Source organism: Colossoma macropomum, unplaced genomic scaffold (assembly GCF_904425465.1).
Source record: "Colossoma macropomum unplaced genomic scaffold, Colossoma_macropomum, whole genome shotgun sequence".
Classification (NCBI taxonomy): domain Eukaryota; kingdom Metazoa; phylum Chordata; class Actinopteri; order Characiformes; family Serrasalmidae; genus Colossoma; species Colossoma macropomum.
In genome coordinates, this window is record NW_023494808.1 from 10,019,042 (window position 1) to 10,046,476 (window position 27,435).

General features: G+C 43.7%; 2 protein-coding genes across 3 annotated transcripts; both read right to left on the bottom strand.

The window, feature by feature from the left end:
* Positions 1–380: 380 nt before the first annotated feature.
* Positions 381–7,024, bottom strand: smcr8b (Smith-Magenis syndrome chromosome region, candidate 8b). Its single transcript, XM_036557563.1, has 2 exons — positions 3,240–7,024; positions 381–2,649 (listed from the first exon to the last, which is right to left on the bottom strand). The coding sequence occupies exons 1-2, from the start codon at positions 5,876–5,878 to the stop codon at positions 2,232–2,234; spliced, it is 3,057 nt and encodes a 1,018-aa protein (XP_036413456.1). The 5' UTR covers positions 5,879–7,024; the 3' UTR covers positions 381–2,231.
* Positions 7,025–8,898: 1,874 nt separating this feature from the next.
* mief2 (mitochondrial elongation factor 2) lies at positions 8,899–26,910 on the bottom strand. 2 transcript variants are annotated; one of them, XM_036557309.1, is made up of 5 exons: positions 26,650–26,910; positions 16,506–16,648; positions 14,606–14,765; positions 13,475–13,782; positions 8,899–11,567 (listed from the first exon to the last, which is right to left on the bottom strand). In XM_036557309.1, exons 2-5 carry the CDS (start codon positions 16,638–16,640, stop codon positions 10,782–10,784), a joined length of 1,389 nt encoding a protein of 462 aa, XP_036413202.1. In that variant the 5' UTR covers positions 16,641–16,648; positions 26,650–26,910; the 3' UTR covers positions 8,899–10,781. The 2 variants fall into 2 exon arrangements, with proteins under 2 accessions (XP_036413202.1, XP_036413201.1); XM_036557308.1 differs by having other exon boundaries at positions 13,475–13,785; positions 26,650–26,904.
* Between the last annotated feature and the right edge of the window lie 525 nt (positions 26,911–27,435).

Genomic DNA, 27,435 nt, shown 5'->3' on the forward strand with positions numbered 1-27,435 from the left:
ACAAAGTATACAGAGAAACAGAGGGACTACAGTCTGTAACTGTAGAACTACAAAGTGCTCCTATATAGTAAGTGGAGCTGATAAGATGGACAATGAGCATAGAAACAAGGAGGTGGTCTTTATGTTATGCCTGATCGGTGTATCTTATATCTAATCATGAAATAACTGAGGTGAGGCCTCTGAGTTTTGCACAGTGCTTATTATTTAGACTCAGACACACTTAAGCCAATTTTCTATGCATTAAACTAAAACACATCTGAGCCAAAGGAATATAAGGAATATTACTACAATCCTGAATCCAAAAAGTGAGCTGATCAATTAACACCGCTCCCCTGCTGAAATGTTTGGAACGAGAAATACAGCATTTTCCTTTTTCCAGATATTTTTAAGCACTCTTTATTGAATATATTATCTGATATTTAAAAAAAATACATTTCAGTTACGACAATACATTTCAAAACAGCTATTTCTCACGTTTGTATTCACACACAGAGCTGGACGGTGCCATGACCCTCTCAGAAAGACCTCAACTAGATTAATACACCAGTATTTACCAGTGTTTTTCTTCAAGTACAGCACTAGCAAAGCTAGCAACACTCCAAGGCACTTTAAGCTGCTTTCTCAGTCATACTCACTTTTATTGTATACACTTTAGAAGGACCACTAAAATATGAAGCAGCACGTGGAAGGCAGGGCCTCAACAAGGGCTCTTGATATAAGGACAGCTTTGGTAACTCTGTTACGTATGTATACACTCTTCTTAATGTGTAAAATGAAAAAGCTGGAAAAAAATTACGTTTCAAAATAGGAGAATGCAGCCTTGTGCATGTGTTGGGTTATTGTAAACACTATTGCCAAAAAAAACTCTTATGGCTCAATAAATGCATCACTATAACAGACACTGCATTGTTGAGGATGAGATCTGGAAAAAAAATTAACATATCAGTCGTAGTCATGGAGGTTTTACAAGTTTTAAAGGGAATCGCTCTGATTTCGCAAACATTTCTGCATAATTAAATTGCCGAGATGTAAACAAAGTCAGTCAGAGTGGTTTCATGTAATACTCTCTTCCAGAAAAATGGACAGGAGTCAGAATTGATTACAGTGCTGAAGCTACATTGTAGAAATATATTATGAAATGGTTGAGACACTGTTTTGAGAAGCTTTTATGATGATACCCACATAAAACCTTGTTTTTTTTTTTATTTCCAGATTTACCATCAACATTATACATAAGACACGTGTAGGTTTGGGTAGTAAATAAAATGGCTATATTTGTGCTGTAGACATCGCAACCTCTGGTTCCCATCACTGTAAAGAACTCTGAGTCTGTACGTGTCTCTACAGTGAACCACTCTCAGTGACTGTTTACATCTCAACCACTGAATTATGCAGAAATTTTAAAAATGGGTGGATTTCCCCTTTAATTAATCAGTAGTGTTTAACAAACCCTGAGTAATGCCATTGTTCTGATTAAGCAGCTAATTATGCCAGTGGCTTATCATCCATGCTGTGCACTGTATGACCAAATGCTGATAATCCACATTATTATGGACGTAATATCCAATTATTTCCTTATGAATATAAAGCATTATGTGGAGCATTTTAAGCACACTTGCACGTTTACCGACTTGGTCTACTCAAAAGTAAACCAAATGTCCTGCCAGTATGGGTTTTTCTTCCCCACGGGCCTGGACTCACTAAGCCAGTTTTGCTCCTGCATGCTCCACCAGGAGCACATGTGCATCTAAATAAAATAATCAGAAGGAAATGTAGATTTTGGGATTAATCACATTATTGCTTTTGGCTTTGCACAGTGAGTCCTGCTCAGCTTTGAACTGGCTGCATTGTTTTTACATAGAGGCAAAATTCTTGTCCCACTGGTTTGTTTTTTAATGACAGTTGGAACAGCAATGTCAGTATCACATTTTCATGTCTGATTTGGGCTGCTTTCACATGTGATGCTTAAGTCTGATGCATATCTGATCAGTGGCATTGCAACCTCTTAACAGCCTGATTGGAATTCATGCGACTTTCCCATTTTGTCATAACTCGGCAAAGGGAGGAATTAGGGAAAGATGAAGAGCAGCTGTGAGTGTGTTGCCTCTGTTGTGCTTGGACTGGAGTGTTGTACTTTGTGTTCAGTTCAGGAGAACGATATGAACAACCAAACAGCAGCGAATCGGAATTGCACTGTGGACGTACCCATAGTACTCGTTCACACGGCTGGATCAGAGTTTGAAAACTGTACTGGCGGTGTTGCTGAACCGGAGGATCCTCGGAGTGTTATCTGTGAGTTGCAGTGCGATGAGCTCCGAAAGGAAATTGAGTATCTTCATATCGTCGTCGTGGAGGTCACAGTAGCAGCGCTCTGCACTGACCTTCTCGCTCGGGCTGCTGGGATGGTGGAGGCTGTGACAGAAGGTGAGCAGGAATGCTCTGGAGACAAGCCTGCCGATTACACTTCGTGCGTACAGGTAGTAGGTGGTGCCGTGAACAATCTGGGTCCTTGGCTCAACAAGTGGACAAATCAAGGAACCTCTGTAGGCTGGGCACCGCAACGTCCTCTGGTCCACGTCGAGCACGCTGAGGTAACGACTATAGCGGACTAAGCAGGGAGGCATGCTGGGTGAAGTAGGAGACGCCATCCTGGAAAAGCAAGAGTTACATGATTGATAATGTTTCACTCATATTGATGCCGTTATGTTTGTGCTAAGATAAGAATTTCTAAGGTTTGTTGAAGTTGGACAATCCATGGTTAATACAGAATCAGTCCCCTCAGTTAATGAAGGGGAAAAAACATATCCAGATACTGTAAATTCAGTTACAGTATGGAAATATTTTGGAGCACTTATTGACACGTTTACCTGACTTGGAAGGTTCATCTCTAACACTATTTGCGGGATAATTTGCTGTCTAGCTGTGCCATCTAATTTGAGCCATCTAACAATTCAAACTGCATGAAGTTGTCCTACTCATCAGGTTGCTTGAATTAATCTTCTTCAGCCAGACCAATGTTTGTACTCTACATTGAAGATCTGGAAAACCAGCCCACACCTAGAAAATTTGATTTAGCTGTTGTACAGCTTTATTTAATTTGAGGTGACAATAAATGAGGCAGTGACATCAACACTAACACACGGCCAATGAGAATGAAACAGATTGCATAGATGCATTTTGTCCTTTCCTGTTACTCACAAAATGTCTTAGAGCGACTGCTTTATGCCTTACACTCATACCTGTTAAAGCCGATGAGTTTCCAGGTTAGCAGATCGGTGATTTGTAGAGGGTCTGATGTCCAGGGCTGGATGCTCTCTCTGTACTTGCCTACATGTGGAGTGTAGATAGTCAGCGCTGTGACCCAACGTCGAACCACAGTTTCCTCGCTGCCGAGCACCACCAGTGTCCGCCCGCTCAGCAGGCTGTACACTGCATGCACTGCAAAAGGAAACTGGCGCAAGAAACGCAATGCAGCCCGTCCTAACCTGGCACGCTTTCGTCGACTTCCGCCCACACTCTTCTCCCCGTGGAGATCAGGAGAGAGAGTGAATTCTGAGGCTGTGGAAGCGAGGCTGAGGTAACTGGTGCAATCTGACAAGTCATCTCGTAAAAGTTGTAAAGGCCCCTCTTGAAGAGACCCTGTATCAATCATAGGAAAAAGTGGGCCTGCCATGGTACGCGAGTCCAGATAGTTGACCTTATTTAGGGCAAAGTTTATGCAAAGATCAGGCGTGGTTAAAACGATAGTGGGGGTGTCAGGTGTACCAGGAGTTCTTGGGAAGTCTTTGCATTTCTCTTCGCCCTCGGCCGGAACTGCCTCCCCAGAGCTGCACCTACACCCCTCCACACCTTTGTTCTCCTGACCTGGAGTCCTGTCTTTCTCCTCTCCCTCACACTCTGGAGTTTCCTCATGGATAGCAGAGGGGTAGGAGGCCCGCAGATCATCCGGTATGATAGAGTCTGTAGTGCTGAGCACCTCAATGCTGTCCTCGCTGTTTGTCCGTTGAGTGGCCACCCTCCGTTTCCGACTTTCAAGGAAAGGTGCAGGAAATGAAAGGGGTCTCTGTGGCACTGTTTCCATAGAAATATGAGTTCCCTGAGTTCTGAAAGACTTCTCTGTGCCAAGAACCTCAATACTCTCCCCACTGCTTATGCTGTCCTTCATTTGTATGGGAACTCCCTCCTTGTCCTGACAGTCACATTCTGTTGGGGCATCTGTTGCCAAAGGCAAGTCATCACAACAAGGTGATGATGGCACAGAGTTGGGCTCAGCTAGAGACTGTCCATTCATGCTGACCTGAAGCTTGATTGGCACCATTTCCACACAGGAGGTGTACGACTCCAGGCTTACAGGCTCGCTCTGCAGCGGAGAAACAGGAAGGAGCAATGATGGCCGAACTTTGGGCTTGTGGAGCTGCTGCTCTGTCTCCACGATCAGGTCGCACGAATCTTCAAACAGGAAGTTTGTGGATTTGAGATGCTGGAGTAAGTTTTGAGTGAGCTGGCGTGTGAAGAGGTAGCTGCTGTCTCCACGGAAATTCTTCTCAATGGAGCGGAGCTGTTTCAGTGCCTGCTGGAGGAAGTATTCATCGCACAACTCCTCCAAATTCTTAAGACGCTTGTCAAATTGCCGACATGAGCTGGAGCTAACCAGCTGTGGAGGGCGTGAGGATGCATGTGTGAAAACGCTGCACTCAACTCCTGGCTCAGGGATTTGGGAATGCTGTGTGTAGGGGTCCGGATCTGGCTCCAAAGGGTGAGGGGCATCGTCTGGCTCATAGGGAAAAAACTCAGGATCCCTGAGCTTCCTGGTTGGGTAGGAGGTGACTTGTTTCAAAAGGCTTCTGTGTTCCTGAATGGCTTTCTCTACACTAGCCAACTCTGCGGCTTTATCAGGCCACCGTAATCTTGCACTCTGGCCTTCCTCTGTCTCCTTCAGCTGCTCAAACCCCTCCTTTCTCTTTGATACGTTGTTTCCTCCTCCCTCTGTTCCAGTGCTCAGCACAACCGAGCCAGATTTGTTCCCTTTATCAAGCCCTGACACGTCTTTACTTTTGCCTACTTCCTCAATTGAAAACTCACATCCGTCTTTCTCTTTCAATTTCTCTTCCTCTGTGGTCAGCGATAAGCTACTGTTCCCTTTTTTATCCTTATTTACTCTCTGCCATGCAGATCTGACATTTACTATCTCTTCCCCACCTCCGTTGATCTCACTGACGGGTACATCGCTTAGCCTCTCTCTCCTTATCTCTCTCAGCAGTACTAACCTGGTATACTCTAGGTCTCCCAGCTTTTTGTCCAGTTCGTTGGCAAAGTTCTTCCTGTTTCCGGTCTTCAAGCACTCTGACACCTTGGAGAACTCAGCAGACAGTTGAGGGAAGTGATGCATTATTTTTTCCTCTTGGGAGGACACGTAGGCCATGCAGAACGGCCGTACGAAACCACGAGCTTCCAGGTCATACAGTGTCAGGTGGTGCACATAAGCATAGGCTCCTTCCCTGGATTCCCCTAAAACCACTTTTGCGTCTTCTACAAAATTCAGCTTTGCATTGCTGGAACCTCCGGGGCCTGCAAAGGAGGTCTGATAGTCCACTGACATGATCCTGAGGGAGAAGTGGTTCAGATCAAAAGAGCCACAGGCCTTGGTTTCATCGGGGATCGTGAGTAAGGGCTGGGGGCCAACCTGCTCTGAAAACTCAGCTATCAGAATAAAATCTTTATTGAATTTAACTCTGGATGTCCTGGTCCATGGTGAAGAGTCGCTTGAGTGAGGACACAGCGGGATGGACAGTTCCTCTGGAAGCACAAGCGGGTCTGAAGGCGGTTCTCGGAAATCAGTCTCTGCGGTGAAAGCCAGCAAGTCCGGAGAGCCAATCATGGTGGCATCACAGTTTTACACATATATGGGTGTTTCTGCAACTACAGGCGCTTTTGGCTCCCCAGATTTGTAGAAAATGGATCACAACAATTAATTTTAAGTTTGAGTCTAATACAAATTATAAGCCATACAAAATGAGTATAATTAAAGTAAAAGACTAAATATCATCTGAACTGAATTAGTCTTTACAAAACACCAACTTCTTATGTGTCTGAAGCTGAAATTCTGAAGCTGTCAGTTGTGACATTTAAAAACAGTTGTGTGGAAAATACTGAATATGAAAATTTGCATTTCTGTGAAGCCAGATTAGATTTCCCACGCTCGTCAACGTGTTCTTTGGCTAACGCATGTTTCCATCTAACGTAGGTTTGAAAACGGCTTTATTTCAGGTCATTTGCTCCACGGTTAGGACACAAATATGAGGCATATTCATAGAAAACCAATGACATAAATGACCAATCAAGAAAAATATGCTTATTTTAATTATTTAACTTTTATCCAGTTTTATCCAGTATGGTTTCGATTGAAAATACCCTTTAAAAGGTCATTTTTATACATCATTAACTTCTTTTTATGCATTTGAAGGCTTGGAGGTGGTATTTTGACCCAAACTGTGCCTCATAACTAACACTTGCCTTGCTTTATGTTATATGACGCTGATAATACAGTATTTTTTGTGCCTCATGCTAAAAATGTGAGCATGTACACCAAAAACTATCGCCTGTGATCGCAGAAACACACATATGTCCGTTAAAAAGGGCACTCACACCAAGCTCCCAGAGTGGTCACCCTCAGGAGGTCCTCATACTGAAGTTCCTCAGTCTGCTGACCGGTGTTTGGCGGGCCAACTGCGTAGCCAGTGACTCAGCCAGTGTCCAGTGTCCTCGATGAAGTTTATCTGTGAAGAGAAACCCCAGCTTCACAGCCTGAGCGCTGCCCGTCCGCTCCTCGGACCTCCAGACACTTCAGACTGCCCACAGCCGTGTCGTCCCTCCGGCAGGAGGTCAGCAGGGCGGCGGAGTCGTCGGTGAAAAGGCGTGGTGACCTTTGCTCACTCTGACGAGGCTGAAGTTGGCTTCCTACTCGCCAGAGTCTTGGTGGAATTCTCCCGTTCCACCTTAAACGGTGCACCCTGAGGCGCCTGAATGTGACTGCTGCACCATTTAAGGTGGAACGGGAGGTAAACAGTAAGAGGAGCTGATTCTGCCATAGCCGCTCATGTGACTCGGCTGAGGGGTGGGGTAAAAATAACGCCCCCAACATTCACCCGACACTCACTTTCACCCCGAGTCTCGATCTGGAGACGCGTTTGGGGAGAAAAACTAAAGACTCTGGAAATGCCTTAAAAGTCGACGTGCACGCGCCTCACGGTCGAACTCTCTTTCATTCTCAAATTCCTGCTGCCGGTGCACGCGCGCGGGTTCTCGCAGGGGAAGTCCACCGAGTGTCCAAAATTGTGCGCTCATCGTTACAGGAACCAGGATGACCACTTTGTTTACTATCCAGAGCCACCAGTGAACCCACACGAGTCTTCTGAGCGTTTATATGTGATGTTGATGATGGGAAAATAGTCACAAATCTGAACCAGTAAGTTTTCTTTGGGGACTATTTTGCCTCTCAACCCATTGCATGTACCCCTCCGCCGTGAATGGACTTTAAATGCTGTAGACCAGTGTCTCAGACATCAGGCTGAGTGTTCATAACCATTTCATGTGATAAACTTACTGCGAAGGAACGTTTAGAGGTGGACGTCTGGTTCCTATCACCAACACTATTATCAATTCTGACTCGGTGGAATGACTCTACCCTGCTGAACTACCCAGCACAGACTGGTATATGCTGGTCACCGAGCACGGTCACTCTGGTTGACCAGCATACCAGTATCCAAAACACAACATGCACTGGTCAGTGCTGGTTTTTCTAGCAGATGTGGACAAAAGTGTACAAGTATACAGTGTTATTAAAGGCTAGAAGTGGGTAAAACAGCCTCAAACCCTGCTTGAATTAAGGCATCACTGCATTCACACAATCATTCACGTACTTAAGTGTGTCCAAAGTTCAGCATAGGAAGTGAAGTGTCCATTTTTCTCTTTCTGGATCCTTTTTTGGACTAAAATAAGGAGTTAACCAACATATTAAAGACAACAAAGGGGGCTGAACGCCTGCTCGCCTCCTGCAGCAGGAATCTCCATTTTAAAGGCTGGGAAAACCCCCTTCTGATGATGTATTGAAGGTGGGAGGAGCTACAAGGGCTTCCATAAACTAAATGGTTTCTAAATGCACCTACTAGGGTAGCCTGGTTGGCGCCTGCTAGACAGCTGATGCTGAAGGAGGCCAGATAATACTAGATAACCTTAGTGCTAGGAACCTTTTTGAGTGCTATAGAGAACCATTTTTGAAGAACCCTCTTTCAGTGTTGTATTAAATAAATCTCATCTTTCGTTAACCTTGATCAAAAACATCAAGTACAGATGTAACAAAGCTATTCAGAGTAAAATAGTGGTGAAATGCTTTATTGTAAAGAAATCTGGCAGTTCTGATTTTTTTCAGTGGTGCTGATGGGAACCAGGATGTCTACAACACAAATACATACAATATACTGTATTTACCATTTATTATCATAAACCTCCAGTGTCTTCAGTGTTTATGTGCTAATATTAGAGCTAATAATAGTGATAAATGTGAAAACATCGTTTGTTTTGGGCGGCCTGCGTGAACATACTTTGAAGATGCATTTTAAAAAACCTTCAGACGTCTGGTTCCCATCACCACCACTGTAACCAGTTCTGACTTGGTAAGTTTCAATTGAACTGAGCATTTCACACCAGACCACTCTGAATGACTGTTTACATCTTACATTGAATTACATACAAACTTTGCTAAACTAGTTCAACAGAATATCTGACCTTTGGTTAATGTTCATCAGTGACCTGTCGCTGAAACACAAGTGAATAGTACTGAGATGGCAGCCCAGCATGAGACACCACTTAATGCAGTCACGTCACCCCAGACAACAGTCATTTATTCAAATAAGCTCTTTATTTAGGCACCAATACACAAAGATGAGGTTTAATTATAAATATCTTTACACATCCTTGTCAAACTGTAGTACATTTCTGGCAGGCTGTGCCAAACCAGCCCAAACAACATTAACACACATCAGGTTTTCCAGGAGAGAAACACTCAGAACTGCCAAAAGAAAATTAATACGGAAAATAAAAGCTTCAGAAAACGAACCGCAGTCGTGCTTTATTGCTTTTCCAAAGGCAAACGCGCTTCCGAGCGGACAGAAACGGCACAGTTCTGGTCTGCGTCTCTGTGAAGATCCCTAACGTCTAACGCGCCAAGCCGAGCAAAAAGTGCTGCTGCATAACTAGAACTTAACTCTGTGGCTACAACCAGCCCAGCGTAGCTCATCCCGTCACCACAGGAGTGGGTAATTAAAGAGAAGGCGATGCTGTCGGCTGCCACTGATAGCTGAGGGTTAATATAGTGTCTGTACTCACTCTGACGGCTTCCATCTGCTTTGCACCACCTTGTGTAACAAGTATAAGGCAGTGCAGAATTCATACCGCCTCACTGAGTGTCTATCATTCATACTGCACATCACTGCATAGTTCAAATTACCATTATTAAGAACACAATGTGTCGGTTTCTGTGTGCGCCGCTCGCTTTACAGCACAAATGTTTACCAAATTGTACCAGGTTATGGAACGGGGTCTTCAATCTTGTCCTCGAAGTGCCAGTGTGGCTGCAGGCTTTAACTCTAATCGAGCAGGAAGACCCCCGAGTCCACTTCATCAGATGGTCTCAGACAGCTGAGCAGGTCTGTTTCCACCTGGTTGGAATGAAAACCTAAAGCCACACTGGCTCTGGACTGGACTGGACTGGAGAGCCCTGCTATGGAAGAATGTACTCAGACCAGGCTTGGTGTCTCAGTTTCAGTCCTGGAGACCCCCTGCTCTGTTTCTCCTGCTCCCAGCACACCTGATCCAACTAGTCAGCTCTTTATCAGGCCATTTCGGAGTTGAAGTGGATGCATGTGAGCAGGAAAAACATCAGAACGTGCAGAGCAATAAGGGAACTTCACAGGCTTAGCACTGTGTACAGTAATAGTATGTATCGCCGCTGTCGTAACAAAATCTCAAATCTCCAAAATATGAAAAGGGAATTCCTGCATTCTTTCATAATTTCATAATTCAATCGTTAAGGCCAAGTCATTCGGAGTGGTTTGACGTGAAATGCTTTGTTCTAGGAGTCAGAATTGTTCACAGTGGTGGTGATAGGAACCAGACGTCTGAGGAGTTTAATGCCTCCAAAAGCTCCTTCATAGAAAGTTATTACTAAATAGTGCAAATATGTTGGCTGAGACATTGTTTTATGTTTTATGATAGTTCTGAGAAGATTTTGCCATATCTTAAAAAATGAAGGCAAAAAAGTCCCCAAAGAAAACTTATAATTTTGTTTTATGACTATTTTACCATCACCATCATATAAAAACTGAGAAAACACAAGTTAACTGGTTGTTTTGGATGAGTAATAAAATGACTATATTTGTGTAAAATGACTGTTTGTGGACTATAATTCTGTCGGTAAGTTTCTAAAATGAACCATTTCACACCAAACCACTTCGGATCATTTCGGTTACATCTCAACAACTGAATTTTGCAGAAATCTGGAAAAATTGGTGGAACTCCTCATCAACTTTATAGGAGAATGATCGTATAAGTTAAATGTAAAAAGTAAGTTCGGACCACCTGTATTGCTCCATCTATCATCAAATGTCCATACAATGTGAAGGGCAGAAGGTGTTATTAAACGGTGGGGGGAGGCGGGGGAGGTGGGACAGCAACGATATGAATCCATATGTTGGCAGCTGTGTGCATTCCGAAGCCGAGATGATTCATATGAGCAGTATCTCCGGCTCGCTCACGGCGCAGTAGAGCATGAAGCCCATCTCGTCAATGTCGTCTTCGGTGAAGCCCTGCAGAAGATTGACAGCGGGCTTGAAATAACTGGGCAGGACTCCCATCTCCAAGTAGCCAATCATCTCCGTGATGGCCTGCTGGAACCTATCAGCAAAGGCAGATTCTGACCAATCAGATTCCTTCTCGCTCATGTGCAGGATAACGTTGCTGAGCTGGGCGCCCGTGAGCTTGTGGAGTGCGGGGCAGTTCCGGCACACAGCCTTCAACGTTTTGAGGCACTTCCTCCTGACCTCTGATGCGCCGCCAGACTGGTCGAGGCTGGCCAGTCGGGCGGTTTCGCTGGTGTACAGGCTCTGGTACCAGACGTAGTCGAAGGATCCGGTGATTTCCGGCTGGGCCGTCAGTGTCATTTCCCCCAGGCGCACTGTGGGCAGGACGCTGATGAAGAGCTGCTCCTCTTCATCGAGGTTTCTTTCGCTGAGGCCGCGGATCTCAAGCTTGAGCGCCGAAGACCCGAGCACCGGCCGCACCTCGCACTCCAGGGTCCCGCTCAGCGACGGCCAGTTCATGGACTCCATTATGGACTTGCCCAGTTGCTCGGCGACCAGCCGGGACGACAGGTAGCCGCCCAGGAGGTGGCGGTCCCAGTAGCTCCGCCCACGCGGGAAATACTCCAGGTTTTCGCGGCGCAACATGCAGTACTGAGGGTGGCCCAGAAAGGTGTCCTCTCCCGCTATAGGGGTCCACAGACTGGGCTCCAGCTATGAACACACAATACACAACAGGTCAGGGGGTCCGCAAAGTATGTTAACAGTGAGTGAGCACATCCTCAACCTGGTCCTTGTTCATATCGGTCAGCTATTTAAATCAACTGAGAGTGCCTTGAGTTACATTCTATTAGTTTTATCTTATTTTATATTATTTTAACTTTTGCTTTTTAATGTTTACAGTGATCTGAAGTCATTTACAAGTATTTTCAGACATTGATGACCTTACACTGCAAATAAGCCAACATCTTTGACAGTTTTTAATATAGTTACAGTGCAAAATAAAAGTTCTCCATTGTAGCCGAACTGATGGCTCGCAGCTTTTATTAAACACCATCATCTCAAATATCAGCTAAAGCTACTTAAACTAATAGATTAATTACAGCTTATTTAGCTGTTCATCTAGCTAAAGGCCTTAAGGAGTGACGCAATGTAGTCATGGCCAGTTAATTTGTGTTCCATTGTTTGTTTGTATTTGGGGAAAAATACATCAATATTTGTTGATTTTGAAAAACAAAATGAGTCATATGCCCAAGTCTGAAAAACCCCAAACAAAATACACTATATAACGTAAGATATGTGTCACAACTTTTGCACAGGCCACAATTGATATTTTTTCCCCCAAATATGTTAATTTCAACAAACAGTTACTAAAAAAATAAAATAGAAAAATAAACCAAAAAACATGTCATTGGACCAGGGGTGGCCAAGCTTTTGCAGACAACTGCATCACAGGTGCTTCAACGTCCATGTGAATGAACTTGCGGACCACTGGCACAGCTTATGCATCAAGTAGGAGACTTAACGTGTGACCGGGTGGCCCGGAGGTCTGTCTTAGCTCAGTTTAACCCTGGGTTTTCACGGCGGTGCATCTCTTTTTACTCTTCTCACTATGGCAGCATATACTGCACGCCTAACATGCTCCAGGGCCAGTTAAGTTGGGGATTTCAGACCATATAAAGCTTTTTGACCACTCAGGCACGAAGTTCTGACTGAGGGGAGAGGTCTTTATTTTCTTTGTGACCTTTTGTGGCCACAATTATGTGAAGAATATCGCTTTTGAGCAAAGAAAACAAAGTGTATTATTTAAGCAATAGAACACGAGAGGGAGTGTTATCGCGAAATAACATCACGACTGTGATTTGGTCGCCGTAGATCATCACAGCCGTGATGTTATAGCAATAACACACTCCCTCAAGTGTTCTATTGCTTTTATACAACAGTTAAATAAATAAAGTAATAAATTAATAAACTGGGCCGTGAACGCGGCGTTTAATATGTTTTAATGTTCGCAGTTCCTTAACAAGCAGCTCGTTGCTACGTCAGAGTAACGAGCTCCGCCCACTCGCTGCACAGCTGGCAGTTCGTTCTCCAGCTCCACACAGACCAACTGACAGTTAGGGTATTTAGTGTAGTCTCATCTTCAGAGTCTGACCAAATCAGCCGTCGGTCAAATGTGATCTTAAGTGTCCATTTTCTGTTTGTGGCAAAGTAAGAAGTAAAAACGTTTAAATGGCTTCAGCATCTCCTACAGCTGTAAAGACGTTGCTTAGCAACGACGCCTCAGCGGATTAATATAGTGTTTGTGTTGTTATGGCGAAATAACAGTGCAGTTAGAACGCTTCTCACCCAATCAGCTTGCGTGGCCGAACTAACTGTTGTATAAATATATATAAAGAATATAAAGGACTTATTACTCTGGTGAGCACCAACATGGCGGGACTGCACGTGCATGTGCACGAGGACTAAATCACAGTCTGAGTATCTAAACCTGGATTTACAAAGAAACTCCTTCGTTAATCGAGTTAACCGCATTTGCATTTGTTGGATTTTGTGAAACTTGCATGATGAAGGGACTCGAGACGTCCAGCTGTCTGTTAAAGTTAAAGCACATGGAGTACCTGTAGAGGCACAAGCAGGCAGGCGTGATCAGCTTTGACCACCTGCAAGTCATCGAGCAGCGACCCCCCCAAGGTCATCTCCCCGAGCGGCATGTCGGCGTGTTTGGAGCGCAAGAAGGCGTGGATCTCCGTGGCGATGTCCAGAGCCCGCTGCTTAGCCCTGGACACCTCGTCAGCGGGCAGACACACACGCGTGCGGTAATACTGCTGCAGACGCTCAGCGAACGTCAGCACGCACAGGTCCATCCGCTTACGGCGGGGATTCGCTTCGGCCTCGCTCTTCTGAGGCGGCGGAGGCTGAGACAGGTCTGCTACAGACAGACAGACAGACAGAGGGAGGAAGACAAGTGAGTCACACTGAGCCTTAAGAACCCATCTTAACTACATTGATGTTTGAGTTGTGGTGACAGTCATGCAGACACACTAAACCCTTTTTTACCGTCAGATTCACCCTCAGAACTCAATATGCTGAAATAAATCGCTGCTGTCAGAATAAAACCTTGTATCTCCATTTTTTGTCGTTTTCAGTTTTTGACATAATTTGAAAATGCCTGTTGTTCTTTACATGCGTATAAATTTCATGATGAATGGACCAAAAGAAACGGCTCAAAATTACTTGGAAAAAAGTCTGGTTCCGTTGACTTACATTAAAAGTAAGGTATGTTTTTTCCTTCTCCTGTAAAGTCACCATGTTGGAGATACGAGGTTTTGTTCCGTCAACAACAATATATTGACTATATATTGACAGATACTGACTTATTCTCCTTAAACACAGATGTAGCATCCTGTATCAATGACCTGCTACTGTGAAATAATTACTTTCTTTAAATTTAATAACTGATTATTTTTGGCAAACCATCAAAATACATCGACCAAATTGGGCTTACAGACGGGCTAAAATCGCTCAGTGTACGCCTGGATTAAGAGCTGGGATTCTTAGAAGACACAAAGGTCAGTCTGACCATATCAAATGCTTATAGGAAGTGTGGAGAACTTTATTCTGGGCAGGACGAGTCGCGCTCCTTTCTTTAATGAACTGAGGAACACGAGCTGAGAACGGCTACCACTCAAGGACGTCCAGCTCAAAATAAATGAGAATCTCCTCTCGCAGCAGCCCCACGTGCTCTGTACCTTTCTTGGTGGCTGCAGTGATCTGTTTCATCACCACTCCCTCGACGCCCTTTCGCAGCAGTTTGGGCGACGCAGTGACCAGACCGAGCTCCTCCCAGCTGTCCGTCATCTTCTTATCAGGCTTCTCATCGTCGGGAGGCCGGCCGGCGCGCTCTATCAACTGTCACATTCACAGCGTAGTGAAGAGGGAAAGAGTGAATGAATGAATGAATGAATGCATAATACATCTGTCTTTATACATATATGGGGGGGATGCAGTATAACGAAACATTTGGGCGACTTCTCTGGGGGGCATAAACATTAAGACAAGGATACGACAGAGCATGTACTGGTGGGATGACAGATAATACACACACACAAATACAAAAACAATAAATAAACAATAAATACTGAATAAATAGAGACAGAGACGTACTGGTGCATAAACAGTGTGCACAAAATATGTACGGCGTTCTCAGAGGTAAATCCAGATTACACTTAAATGTGTTCGGTAAACAATGTTATGACTGTTTGATTGTTCAGTCCAAGTATGTAAGACGTCAGTCAACAGTCAGTCAGTAAAAAAACACGTGCTCTTCAAGAATTCAGACGTTCCCTTAAAAAACTCATATTAAGTTAAAGAATTCATATTATACACTATAGTTATAGTAAACGAGCTGATGCCGAGTCAGCGGTCAAGTAAAAGCCTCACAGAGCAGAGAGAAGAGGAGGGGATGAGGCAAGAGGCCTAAAATAAAAAAGACAAAACAAAAATCAAACCACCTTGGGGGCCACAACATTTTATCCATTTTACCATCTTGGCTGTAAATATGTATCAGTACATGCTGATGTACTATATAGGCTAAAAATAATATAAACGGAAACACAGACTTACTTTGCTCTGCTTTAAGCTTTAGATCAGCTATAGCTGCTTTTCTCAGTCAGGAAACATTTCCTCCAAAGTGAAACAGTTTCGTTTAAAATGTCTTCAGCATTTGGATTTTTTTACGAGGCTGAAGTCGCTTCTCATTCGCCAGCTCCGTTTGAATTTTCCATTCCACCTTAAATGGCGCCTGGGACAATTTAAGGTGGAACAGGAAAATCTGAAAATGAAGCTGGCGAGAAACTGACTTCAGCCTCGTAAAAATACAACGTTGAGTTACAGTGAGGAAAAGCGAATATAGCTGAGCTAAAGCTAAAAGCAGAGCAAAGTAGGTCTGCGTTTTCATTTATATATTTTTTAGCCTATACAAGGACACTAGCACCTACTGAGACATATTTACAGCCATTATGGTAAAACAATACTTCAGTAACGGGACATTAAATGTTGCGGCTCGCAAGGTGGATTGATGTTTTGTCGAAAGGACAAAATGGCTCTTCTTAACATTTGGGTTGCCACTCCTGTCCTGAATAAATCCACAAAGGCAGATGTAACTAACTACTGGTCTAAATTAGAATGAAAGCCAAGTTAGTCCGTCCTGCCTGCTCAGCGTGTAGCGTTCATCGTGCTGCGTCAGGTTTTAGTTTGTATGCCTCCTCTTGCATACGTTGCCTTATTTTTGCTTTAATGTCATCATCAGTCTAAGCTGATTTTCTATAGCTTTCGCTGGGTGACAAGTCAGTGTTTTGTTTAATTTAATTTTTAAAATAATTTAATTTTTTTTTATTATTCGTGTATACCGGATTTAAAGACACATTGTACATGTGACGGGTTTTGTCAGTCTACAATTTGAGACGCCTCAGCTACCAACACATTTTAACGTATGGCAGCTAAAGACTGCTACTAGTCCCCACTGCAGGTCAGCATGGGGTCAATACCACCAAAACACCTCCATACACCAAATCATAAGCATCCACCATAACATCACAGCCAATAATCATTTTAATTGTATTGTTCTTTAGGCGTTAACTGGACACTCACCTTCTTCACGGCTAACGTAGCGATGCCCAGCACTGCAGCCCCGCCCACTCCGAGCACCAGCCGTGCGTTAGACAGGAGGAAGTCGATGATGGCAGTGATTCCATCTTCTCCCCGCCTTTTACTGGAATAATACATCCCTTAGCCTGCAACAGCACAAATCCACAAACAAGTCAGAAACACAGACCTTCTCAGCTCCAGTGGCACTAATACTGACGGACGCATCAAGTCGATATGCCGTTAGACTCATAGACGATGCCACTGCCCATCATCGATGGCCAACACATCACAGCGCTGAGCCGGTATCATACCTGCGTATGTAGTGTATGCAGTAATCATACACAGTTATAGAAAATATTACAATTTAAATCATGACTCATTACAAAGAGAGCATAATTAGACCTGTTTAACTGCATTTAACTGCATAAAACGCTGAATAAAAATGAATGTATTCCTTTTTTAGTGGTATTTACTTTATGTAGGTTATCAAGCCCCAGAAAAAGTAAATATCTTGAGGGGTATTGAGCATCATGACGTCATGGTCAACCTCTAAAGATGCACTTCAGCAGCAAAAACAGTAACAGGGTTGTGCCCAACGGGTTCTCCTCCTCTAGAACAGCAGGAGAGAATGCATTTGAGCCTGCATGAGCCTACGTTTGAGCCTGTGGAGCACAGAGTTAGAAACTGCTAACGGGACAGCAGGGAGCTAACAGAATGTAAAATAAAGCATGGGGTATTTTATTCATATCACGAAGTTCTGTTTATGCTGTAAAGCAGGTACTGTAGTAAAATCATGAAGATCTGCCAGTTCTGTCATTACATAACACATAACGAATAAACCGGTTCATGAGCAGCCTCACGTCATCTGATTAGCTGCTAGCATAATGCTAATTTCTGTGAGCATCCCTAGAGGAATTTGTAGAGTTGTTCATGCTGAGCTAGTGCTGCTGTATAATCACACTGTATGCAAATTCCAGTTTAAACACAGGCATGTGAAGCTCGTAACAGGCATTCAGGTAACGTTCTTTATCCCATATGTAGTGTTACTGTCACTCTTTCTGGAAAGACCAGGATTTGTCCGTTTCTCAAATGTTATTGAAGCAGCCTGTTAGCCTTTTAGCTGCATGCTGGCCTCACTAGGTGAGGGTGAGTACAGTTCATTGGTGGAGAATATGAAGTGTAAACCAGTTCAAAAGAGTCTGCAACAGCAAGCAATCTTTCCGCATTTTTTCTGCTGGAAGTAGTCGTTGCAGGGTGACGCTGTTTCCGCTAGAGCAATAACAATAACAACGATGACGAGTAGAGCGAGTACAGCTCACTCAAGTGTTCAAGTTTGAAGCAAAAACAGCCTCATCTCACATTCAGTGGTTTGTCAGCTGATGATGAGCAGAGGAAAAATGAGTTTGTACAATTAACAAAAGGAATAAACTTCGTCATATGGAGGAAAAGAACCTCGGTGTCTGCGCTTCACCGCTGCTGACTAACGTTAACATGCAGGTCGCGCTTTAAAGTCGCTACTGCAGCCGCTTTCAGAGGAACGGTTTTTATTTTCTCCCTCAAAAGCTGTCGGTATCAGAGAGCGAGTGCTCGGCTTAGGGTAGATGTTGGTTTAATTGGAGCTGGTGGTTGCGTAATAGTCCACATTGGCGCTTCGGACCCTGACGACCCGGCGCACACCCCCCTGCTGGCATGTACGCATATTTAGCTTTATTGTTAGCCAGCTGTTTCAACATCTCTAGATAACGTGGCTAATCCAGCGTTTTGGTTAAGGTTATTTTCACCATCCACTCTGTAGATGTTAGCTGTTATTGTCCTTTGATAGCTGTAAAAAGGGGTTTTTCCACGAAGCATCCTCGAATTTCAGTCGTGGCAAAGATACAGTGACACACCTTTCTGTGCTGAGCTGAAGTGATACGTACACCTTTATTTCTGAGGTTAGTAACTGTCCGTGAGGCCACAGCGGAACTTGTTTCTTGTGAAAAGAGCCTATTATGTTCACCTGGCAGTTGAGACAAGTATTTCAGCAACAACAGGCTTTTTCACCCCGTGATTTGGAGCGGCCTGGAGGAGAATTCTGGGCGGCATCCACTAAAGTCTGGGTGGAACAGAAGCACACAGCATAAGCTCAGTGTGTGGGGTAAAAAAAAGACGTGAAAATGGTAGATATTCAGATACGATTTCTCGTATCAAAACCGAACACACTGAATGCAACGTGATTTATCTGGAATTAGCCAAATTGTTTGTGTCGCAAAAAACGTGCAGAATATTTCTGGAAAAGTGAAAAGAGAATGGAGAATTTCTCCCCTCATTTAGGAGTAAAACTTTATGAGCTCTTTGAATCGCAGCTCAGAACTCCGACAACTCAGAGACGATTTTGGAGATGCAGCTCCACACGTAACAACCACCCCTCACTGAACGAGCAGACAGTCACACTGGGCCACTGTTCATTTGGTAAAAGTAGCGTGAAGAGCTCCACCGCCTCAGTCAGACGCTGAAGCTTTGACAGCTTTCAGTTAGAGCTGGTTTCGGAGATTCTGATCCTTTTAGCGTTTGTGAAAAAGCTCTATTTGCTGGAACACAGCTGCTCCGTCATCTTGAGTGTCGCCATGCCAACTCCAGAGACGACCGTGATTGGCCAGAGAGTTCATGTCCCCAGAAAAGTTTGCAAACATGAAACAGAGGCGAATAAAATAACATCACATTTCTGCTGTCTGAAAAATCAAGCAAGACATCGTCAATTAAGAACTTTTTAAAATTAATTTACTGTCATCCGAACAAATCGCGTGAATAAATTGCATTTGGTGTGTAAAAGAACCAGCCACTTAAAAGAAAATGCATTAACGCAATCTCGCTTGAATGTGGTTTAAAAACCAAATTGTGCTGTTGATGCAGGTTATTTTTGATCCTGTAAGTCACTTCAAGACTAGAGTGGCATGCATTCAAGGAACTGAAGCTAACAGCGACGGTCCTGCTTACTGGGGACTACTGGACATCACTGTGGAATCACAGCTACCTCAGGGTTACAGCCCACTGTACTGATGAACACTGGAAACTGCACTCCACATTCAACCATCCTGAAAACGAAGGAGAGACGTCATGGTGAGGCGTCCGCCAATCAGTTCATGGATGCAGCAAAGCAGTGGAACGTTGAAGATAAAGTAAACACTCAGCACAGATAAGAAACATAACTGCAGCAGCGAGACATTCGAACACCAGCCATTCACCACAGACAGCACTCAGCGTTCTGTCACAGTGTGCATTTGACGGTGCACCTTCCAAATGCTGGAAGGTGGTGGGGACACTTCAGGCACAGCCCACCAGCCTCTGCCAAAGCTTTCAGCTGAGAAAAGGCCAGTTATAACTGCCTCAGTTTAATCTTCACGTCAGTCTAACTGATGTTTAGTGTTGCTTTTTGCGTGTGAGTGAACACAAATCTGAAGTTCCCAATTTAAATGATTTTGAATTCTCTTCCAGATATTTTACTGAACTTCTTTGGCGGAAGGAGGTTTGTTTCATGTTCAGTGGTTCTGCCCACTTTATGCCACCTGTCTCAGGTGATGGAGAATTCAGAGGAGGACCCGGCCTACGTACTCAAGTTCAACCGACCTTCACCACGGACACGGAAAAACACGAACAAAACACAGGACACGGCTGAAGACTTCCAGAGCACTTGACCCTGGGTTTAAGGTGCTGAGGTGCCTCCACAGAGCTGAGACAGCTGAGGGAGGTGTGGGCACTGATCGCTGGCATTCCTAAGAAAGAGACGCTTGTACAGCAACCAAGTAAGAAGAAAGCAGCGCTCTTAGGCTACGTTCACATTACAAGCCTCGTTGCTCATATCCGATGTTTTGCTCAAATCCGATCTCTCTGACACGATGGTTCACACTCGTTTAGGTAAGTGATTCAAATCTGTCATTAATGTGACGAACCGGCGTCCTGAAATGACCCTCATGAGCTCATCCTACTCAGTAACGTCACTGAATGAATCACGTTCATCATCAGCACAAACTAACGAGCAGAACGAGCTTCACTGAGAAGATAATTAACTCTGATCAGCTCTCAGCTTCATTATTAGAGCGAGGCGAAGGAGAAAAAGGTGAGATGAGCTGCTTTTCCACCGTTTACAGGCTTTAACTTCTGTTCGGCGCTGCTGCCATGGTAACGCTGAATGATGGCGCACACGCAGTGGAAAAACACATGAATTCCGATCTGAGCGTCACATTAAGGTCGCATGGCCACGAATCGGATACGTATCTGATCTAGGACCACATATGAAAGTGGCTCAGATCAGATTTGCACATCCACGCATCCCTGAAAACATCAGATCTGAGTCACATTAGGGCAAAACATCAGATCTGTGCCTGGTGATGTAAACGTAGCCTTAGGCGCTTCAGAGTGTGAATCTGAGGAGGAGGGACTGTACTGAGAAATGTCTGGAGTGCTAGAAAGCAGAGCCTGTCATCATCATGGATGCAGTGGTAGCCCAAACACACTGGCTAGCCTGCCTCGCTCACTTGGCAACACCTGCCACATCAGCGCCTCGTGAGAGGCTGCTTTCCCTCCATTGTGCAGGAGAAGCGAACGGCCTCGTCATCTGGAAACGCGACCAGACAATTTTACACTGTTGTGTTTTATTCAAAGTAACCCAAAAGGCCAGCCTGCTGTCGAGAAATGAAATGGTCTATCTGGATTCATCACTGATTTTGAACTGTGGAGTAGGTTTTTTTACGGACTAAAGAAAAGTACAGCAACACGTGGACACTGTAGTATAAAACTTAAATTTCACAACCTAAACCCAATTTTGTGTTTTCCATGGTCCATATTGCACAGCCCTAGCATGAGTAAATAAAACACCCTCACCGTTTAAGTTTTCTTTTTAAATTTTAATTTCTCTCTTATTCCAGTTACACAGACTTGTTAGGTAAATCTGTATGAAGTATACTGTGTCCACTCTTCTTAGTATCACCTCCCTGCACTTAAAATTTTCACTGCAGTAAAAGTTCAACATAAAATGTGTGATTACAGAAAGTCATGCGATTAATCACGGTTACATTTTTTAAAATCTCCTGACAATCCCAGCTTAGACCTTTTTTAAAATCGATAAATTTCATCATATCATTGACACCGGAGTTCATCTTTAAACGTACTATTTTTGCTGTTTCTATAGGTCTTTTTTACAGTGGGTCACATTAATTATGTTACAATATGGTGCTGCTGAGTATCCAGTCATGCTGGCAGTGAGTGATTCCAGTCAAAAATAAACCCACCTATAAAAACACACTGACTGAAATAAGTCTACTGGAACACCGGCAGACTCAAAGATATCACAGCGTCACAGATTTTCCAGGTCAAAGTTGACGCAACAGGAATTTGATAGTACTGGTACGGGCTCAGTGTAGTCAGACCCCACAAACAAACTAACCCCTCAATTGTATCAGAAAATGGAGTCTCATAAGGGGGTTTTCCATCCACCAGTTTATGAATTAAAAAAAAATAATAAATAGCATTTCGACAGTCTGAACTGCCTGATCCAAAGCTGGTTTGAAAAATGGCTCTGCAGAATGTGCTCCCAGAATCGTCTGGTGCGTTTGTGTTCTCTAGATGCAAGGCGGACGCCGTCGGGGTGGTACGGAGATACGTTAGGTGGGCGATTGCTAATGGTGGGCCACCCTAGTCATGGTAGCCTATGTCATCTAAAGATTATTCATATAACTATAGTGGATGGAAACACGATTTAATTTGCATTTTTTGGGCCAAAACTTTGTATATGTGCATAACATTCGTGCAACGTTTGAATGGAAATATAATGTGGAAATGAAAGCTGTGAAAGGAAAAAGTCTGATCGTTAGGACTGCTCACATGAATGGTCTTCATGGTCCATCAACCAAAACACCCCATCGCACACGACTCATTATATAAACACTGTGATTGGTTAGAGGACCCGTTCGTCTACAGCAGATTTCTGTGAGATCAGTATTGCAAAGGCCAATATCATAACAGTTATACTCTAATATCAAGACTCATATTTGCCTTATAACCAGTACAGACTGCAGAAAATCTACAACAAGCTGCACCAGAGCTGGATGTGAACTTAAACTGCCTGAGGACCTGACCACTACTCACATGACTCAGCACAGAAGACAGTTGCTATTGCACTTTTCACTGCAGTGCATGCACAACCCATTATAACACTGATCAAACTTCACACAGCCTAAAGGAAACGCAGGCTAAAACGGTTAAATCTGCTGTTTTAAACTGTCCAGTTCAGCCAGAATTCCCTGTAAAGCTTCAATGCGCTTTAACAGAGAAAGTCTGTTAATGCTGGACTTTAACCCGAGGGTCAGACGTCCTGACGCACACGAGAAAACGGGGTGAGCGTTCATGTTGAGTGACGGCAACTTTCAGATTTAGAGCTGCACCTGACACTCAGGATCAGAAATAGCCGAAGCGGATCTCCAGTGTTCTGTGCGTAACGTGGGCTCGGAGGACATCACCACAGAAGCGCTTACTCAGACTCTCTCAGCAGCTGCGCCCCCACCACAGCTAAATTTAGACCCGTCTCGGCCCGCTGGCTTCACTGTAGTGCTCAGATCAGAAACCACAAAAAGCCTGATTACGGACGGACTGCTGACCCAAACATCACGGCCAGGCTGGGAAGAGAGACGGACAGGGTTGTTACAGAAGAGCGTTCAAGACCAGTTTATGCTCTTCACACAAAGACGTTCTTCTGTAGTACCCACTGCGAGGCCGGTACCGCGAGGCTGGTACCGCGAGGCCGGTACCGCGAGGCCGGTACTGGCAGGAATACTGGCAGAAATCCTGTTCAGCTAAAAGAGAAACTGTACCAACCAACTTCGTGATTACATCACTGTGGGCTATTCATTTCAGAGGTCCCTTAATTTTTATGTGGGTGAAAGGTCACACTGTCTGAAAACCCTAACACAAACTACTGAATCACTACTGAAAAGCCTAGCACACACTACTGAATCACTACTGAAAAGCCTAGCATAGACTACTGAATCACCACTGTAAAGCCTAGCACAGACTACTGAATCACTACTGTAAAGCCTAGCACAGACTACTGAATCACTACTGTAAAGCCTAGCATATACTACTGAATCACTACTGAAAAGCCTAGCATAGCCTACTGAATCACTACTGTAAAGCCTAGCATATACTACTGAATCTCTATGATAAAGCTAATCTTAGACTACTGAATCACTACTGTAAAGCCTAGCACAGACTACTGAATCACTACTGTAAAGCCTAGCATATACTACTGAATCACTACTGTAAAGCCTAGCATATACTACTGAATCTCTATGATAAAGCTAATCTTAGACTACTGAATCACTACTGTAAAGCCTGGCACAGACTACAGAATTGGTACTTTAAGGCCTACCACAGCTTATGATCAGAGACCAGAACTGACCGAGAACTCTGCTTGAACAGCTAAACTACTTAACTATTCAGTAGTCTAGACTTAATAGACTACTGAATTATTACAGTAAAGTCTGTAATAGACTACTGAACCAGGGCTGTAAAGCCTATCGTAGACTACTGAATCACTACTGTAAAGCCTAGCATAAACTACTGAATCACTACTGTAAAGCCTAGCACAGACTACTGAATCATTACTGTAAAGCCTAGCATATACTACTGAATCTCTATGATAAAGCTAATCTAGCATAAACTACTGAATCACTACTCAAAAGCCTAGCATAGACTACTGAATCGCTACTGTAAAGCCTAGCATAGACTACTGAATCACTACTCTAAAGCCTAGCATAGACTACTGGATCTCTAGGATAAAGCTAATCTTAGACCACTGAACCACTACTGTAAAGGCTAGCATATACTACTGAATCTCTAGGATAAAGCTCATCTTAGACTACTGAACCACTACTGTAAAGCCTAGCATATACTACTGAATCTCTAGGAAAAAGCCCATCTAAGACTACTGAATCCCTACTGTAAAGCCTGGCACAGACTACAGAATTGGTACTTTAAGGCCTACCACAGCTTATGATCAGAGACCAGAACTGACCTAGAACTCTGTTTGAACAGCTAAACTTGCGTTTTAATGACACCAACAAAGCAAGCAGCAGTTGTTGCGAGAGGCGTATAGCTTCACTGCAGCATACAGCATACAGCCTGGCACAGACTACTGAATGACTTATGTAAACCCTAGACTAGACTGCTGAATCAGGACTGTAAAACCTACAACAGACTACTGATTCATCCCAGTAAATGCTAGCATAAACTACTGACTCACTTATGCATAACCTAGACTAGACTCCTAAATACAGTAAAGCCTATCACAGACTACTGAATTACTTATATAAACCCTAGATTAGACTACTGTACCAGGGCTGTAAAGCCTATCACAGACTACTGAATCACTACAGTACAGCCTATCATAGACTACTGAATTATTATAATAAAGTCTGTAATAGACTTCTGAACCAGGGCTGTAAAACATATCATAGACTACTGAATCACTACAGTAAAGCCTTTCACAGATTACTGAATCATTACAGTAAAGCCTATCATAGACTACTGAATCATTACAGTAAAGTCTGTTATAGACTACTGAACCAGGGCTGTAAAGCCTAGCATAGACTACTGAATCACTACTGTAAAGCCTAGCATATACTACTGAATCACTACTGAAAAGCCTAGCATAGCCTACTGAATCACTACTGTAAAGCCTAGCATATACTACTGAATCTCTATGATAAAGCTAATCTTAGACTACTGAATCACTACTGTAAAGCCTAGTACAGACTACTGAATCACTACTGTAAAGCCTAGCATATACTACTGAATCACTACTGTAAAGCCTAGCATAGACTACTGAATCATTACAGTACAGCCTAACATAGACTACTGAATCACTACAGTAAAGCCTATCATAGACTACTGAATCATTACAGTAAAGCCTATCACAGACTACTGAATCACTACAGTAAAGCCTATCATAGACTACTGAATCACTACAGTAAAGCCTATCATAGACTACTGAATCATTACAGTAAAGCCTATCATAGACTACTGAATCACTACAGTAAAGCCTATCATAGACTACTGAATCACTACAGTAAAGCCTATCATAGACTACTGAATCACTACAGTAAAGCCTATCATAGACTACTGAATCACTACAGTAAAGCCTATCATAGACTACTGATTCACTACAGTAAAGCCTATCATAGACTACTGAATCATTACAGTAAAGCCTATCATAGACTACTGAATCACTACAGTAAAGCCTATCATAGACTACTGAACCAGGGCTGTAAAGCATATCATAGACGACTGAATCATTACAGTACAGCCTAACATAGATGACTGAATCATCACAGTAAAGCGCATTACAGCCTGAATCACTTATGTAACGTGCATTAAGTCTAGACTACTGAATCTTGGAAAGCCTAACACAGAACACTAAATCGCTTATGTAAAGTCTAGACTAGACTACGGAAACATTACTGAAAAGTCTAGACTCCTGAATCATTACAGTACATCCTATCATATACTACTCAATCATTACAGTACAACCTGTACTACTGAATCGCTTATGTAAATCCCAGACTGGACTACTGAATCATGAACATTAGTGACAGTTAGTAGTAAACAGGCCCAGGAACGCGCTAAATCCGGACCTTTATGGATCCGACTCATTTCAGTGTCCTGCTCCTGAAACAGAGCCCCTGAAGTAGGGTTGGTTTGGCGAGGCTTCCTCCTCCCCAGCGCCTTAATCGAACTTTTCATTCCACCTTAAATGACGCAGAAGCTACACTCTGCACAGGCGCCTGAACGTCGCTGCAGGGCCGTTTAAGGTGGAACGGAAAAGTCCACAGAGACGCTGGAACAAGAAGCTTCGTGTGTGTTGAACCCAGTGAACCCAACTGGTTTTAAAACACGGTTAGACGCTCCTAGTTGACAGGTATGGCCCAGTTTAAACCAGACGCGAGCTGGTTTCGTGGTCCGGGTGGGTTTAATCAGCACCCCGGCCCAGTTAGAGTCTCAGTTAGTCCGTTGTTGTTAGCATCTGCTAGCTAACGGCTAACTAACGCTGTACTGTCTGTTTTTACACCATTTCTTTTGTTTGTGACCTTTAAATTCAAGGCGAAGCGTCTCGTACCTTCTTTCTCAGCGCGCTCTCCCACTCATACTGAAGAAAAGGTGGGCGAAATTAGAAGATAAACAGTCAGTTAACACTTTTCTCTACTTCATGTCTTCCGTCGTTCCGTCCATTGTGAACCAGCGAGCTAATCGAGGAGATCAGATGGGCGGGGCTACTTGACGGGCGGGGCTTTCGGCCAATTACCAACCACGACTTCTATGACGCGCTTCTGTTTGGCATCAAGACGTGCACTACGTGTTTCGGTGGTTTGGGATCAGAGCTGGCGGCGCTTCTTAAAGGAGAATTCCACCGAATTTTCAAAATTTTCAATAATTCAGCGTTTCAGTATATAGAGTCATTCAGAGTGGTTTGGTGTGAAATGCTTCATTTTTAGAAAAACTTAGAGTCAGATTTCTTTACAGTGGTGGTGATGGGAACCAGGGGACACAGTCTCTAGAACACACATATTGCTATTTTACTTACTATCCCAAACCACTTACCACAGTGAACCTACAGTGTCTTCAGAGGTTTTATTAGTAATATAGATGATGGTGAAATAGTAAAAATGTCTGAAAAAAGATTTTTTGGAGAATAGTTAGAACACCCTTCATGTATCCCTCCAGCATGGATGGATTAAATAAACTGATTAAAAGATGTTTTAGAGGTAAAACTATCGTACAACAGCGTCTCAGACATCAGGCTGAGTGTTCATAACCATTTCATGTAATAACTCTGTGAGGGAGCTTTTAGAGGTGGACATCTGGTTCCTATCGGTGAGTTTCTCTAGAATGAAGCACTTCGCAC

What these genes read in the sequence shown, in the direction of transcription:
- mief2 (XM_036557308.1), bottom strand. Translation starts at nt 16,640, where the DNA reads ATGTATTATTCCAGTAAAAGGCGGGGAGAAGATGGAATCACTGCCATC. An exon ending in CTACGTTAGCCGTGAAGAAG is followed by an intron (nt 14,766 to 16,505) that starts GTGAGTGTCCAG and finishes TGAATGTGACAG; the next exon opens with TTGATAGAGCGCGCCGGCCG. An exon ending in GCCTGCTTGTGCCTCTACAG is followed by an intron (nt 11,568 to 13,474) that starts GTACTCCATGTG and finishes GTGTGTTCATAG; the next exon opens with CTGGAGCCCAGTCTGTGGAC.
- smcr8b (XM_036557563.1), bottom strand. Translation starts at nt 5,878, where the DNA reads ATGATTGGCTCTCCGGACTTGCTGGCTTTCACCGCAGAGACTGATTTC. An exon ending in AAACTCATCGGCTTTAACAG is followed by an intron (nt 2,650 to 3,239) that starts GTATGAGTGTAA and finishes TTGCTTTTCCAG; the next exon opens with GATGGCGTCTCCTACTTCAC.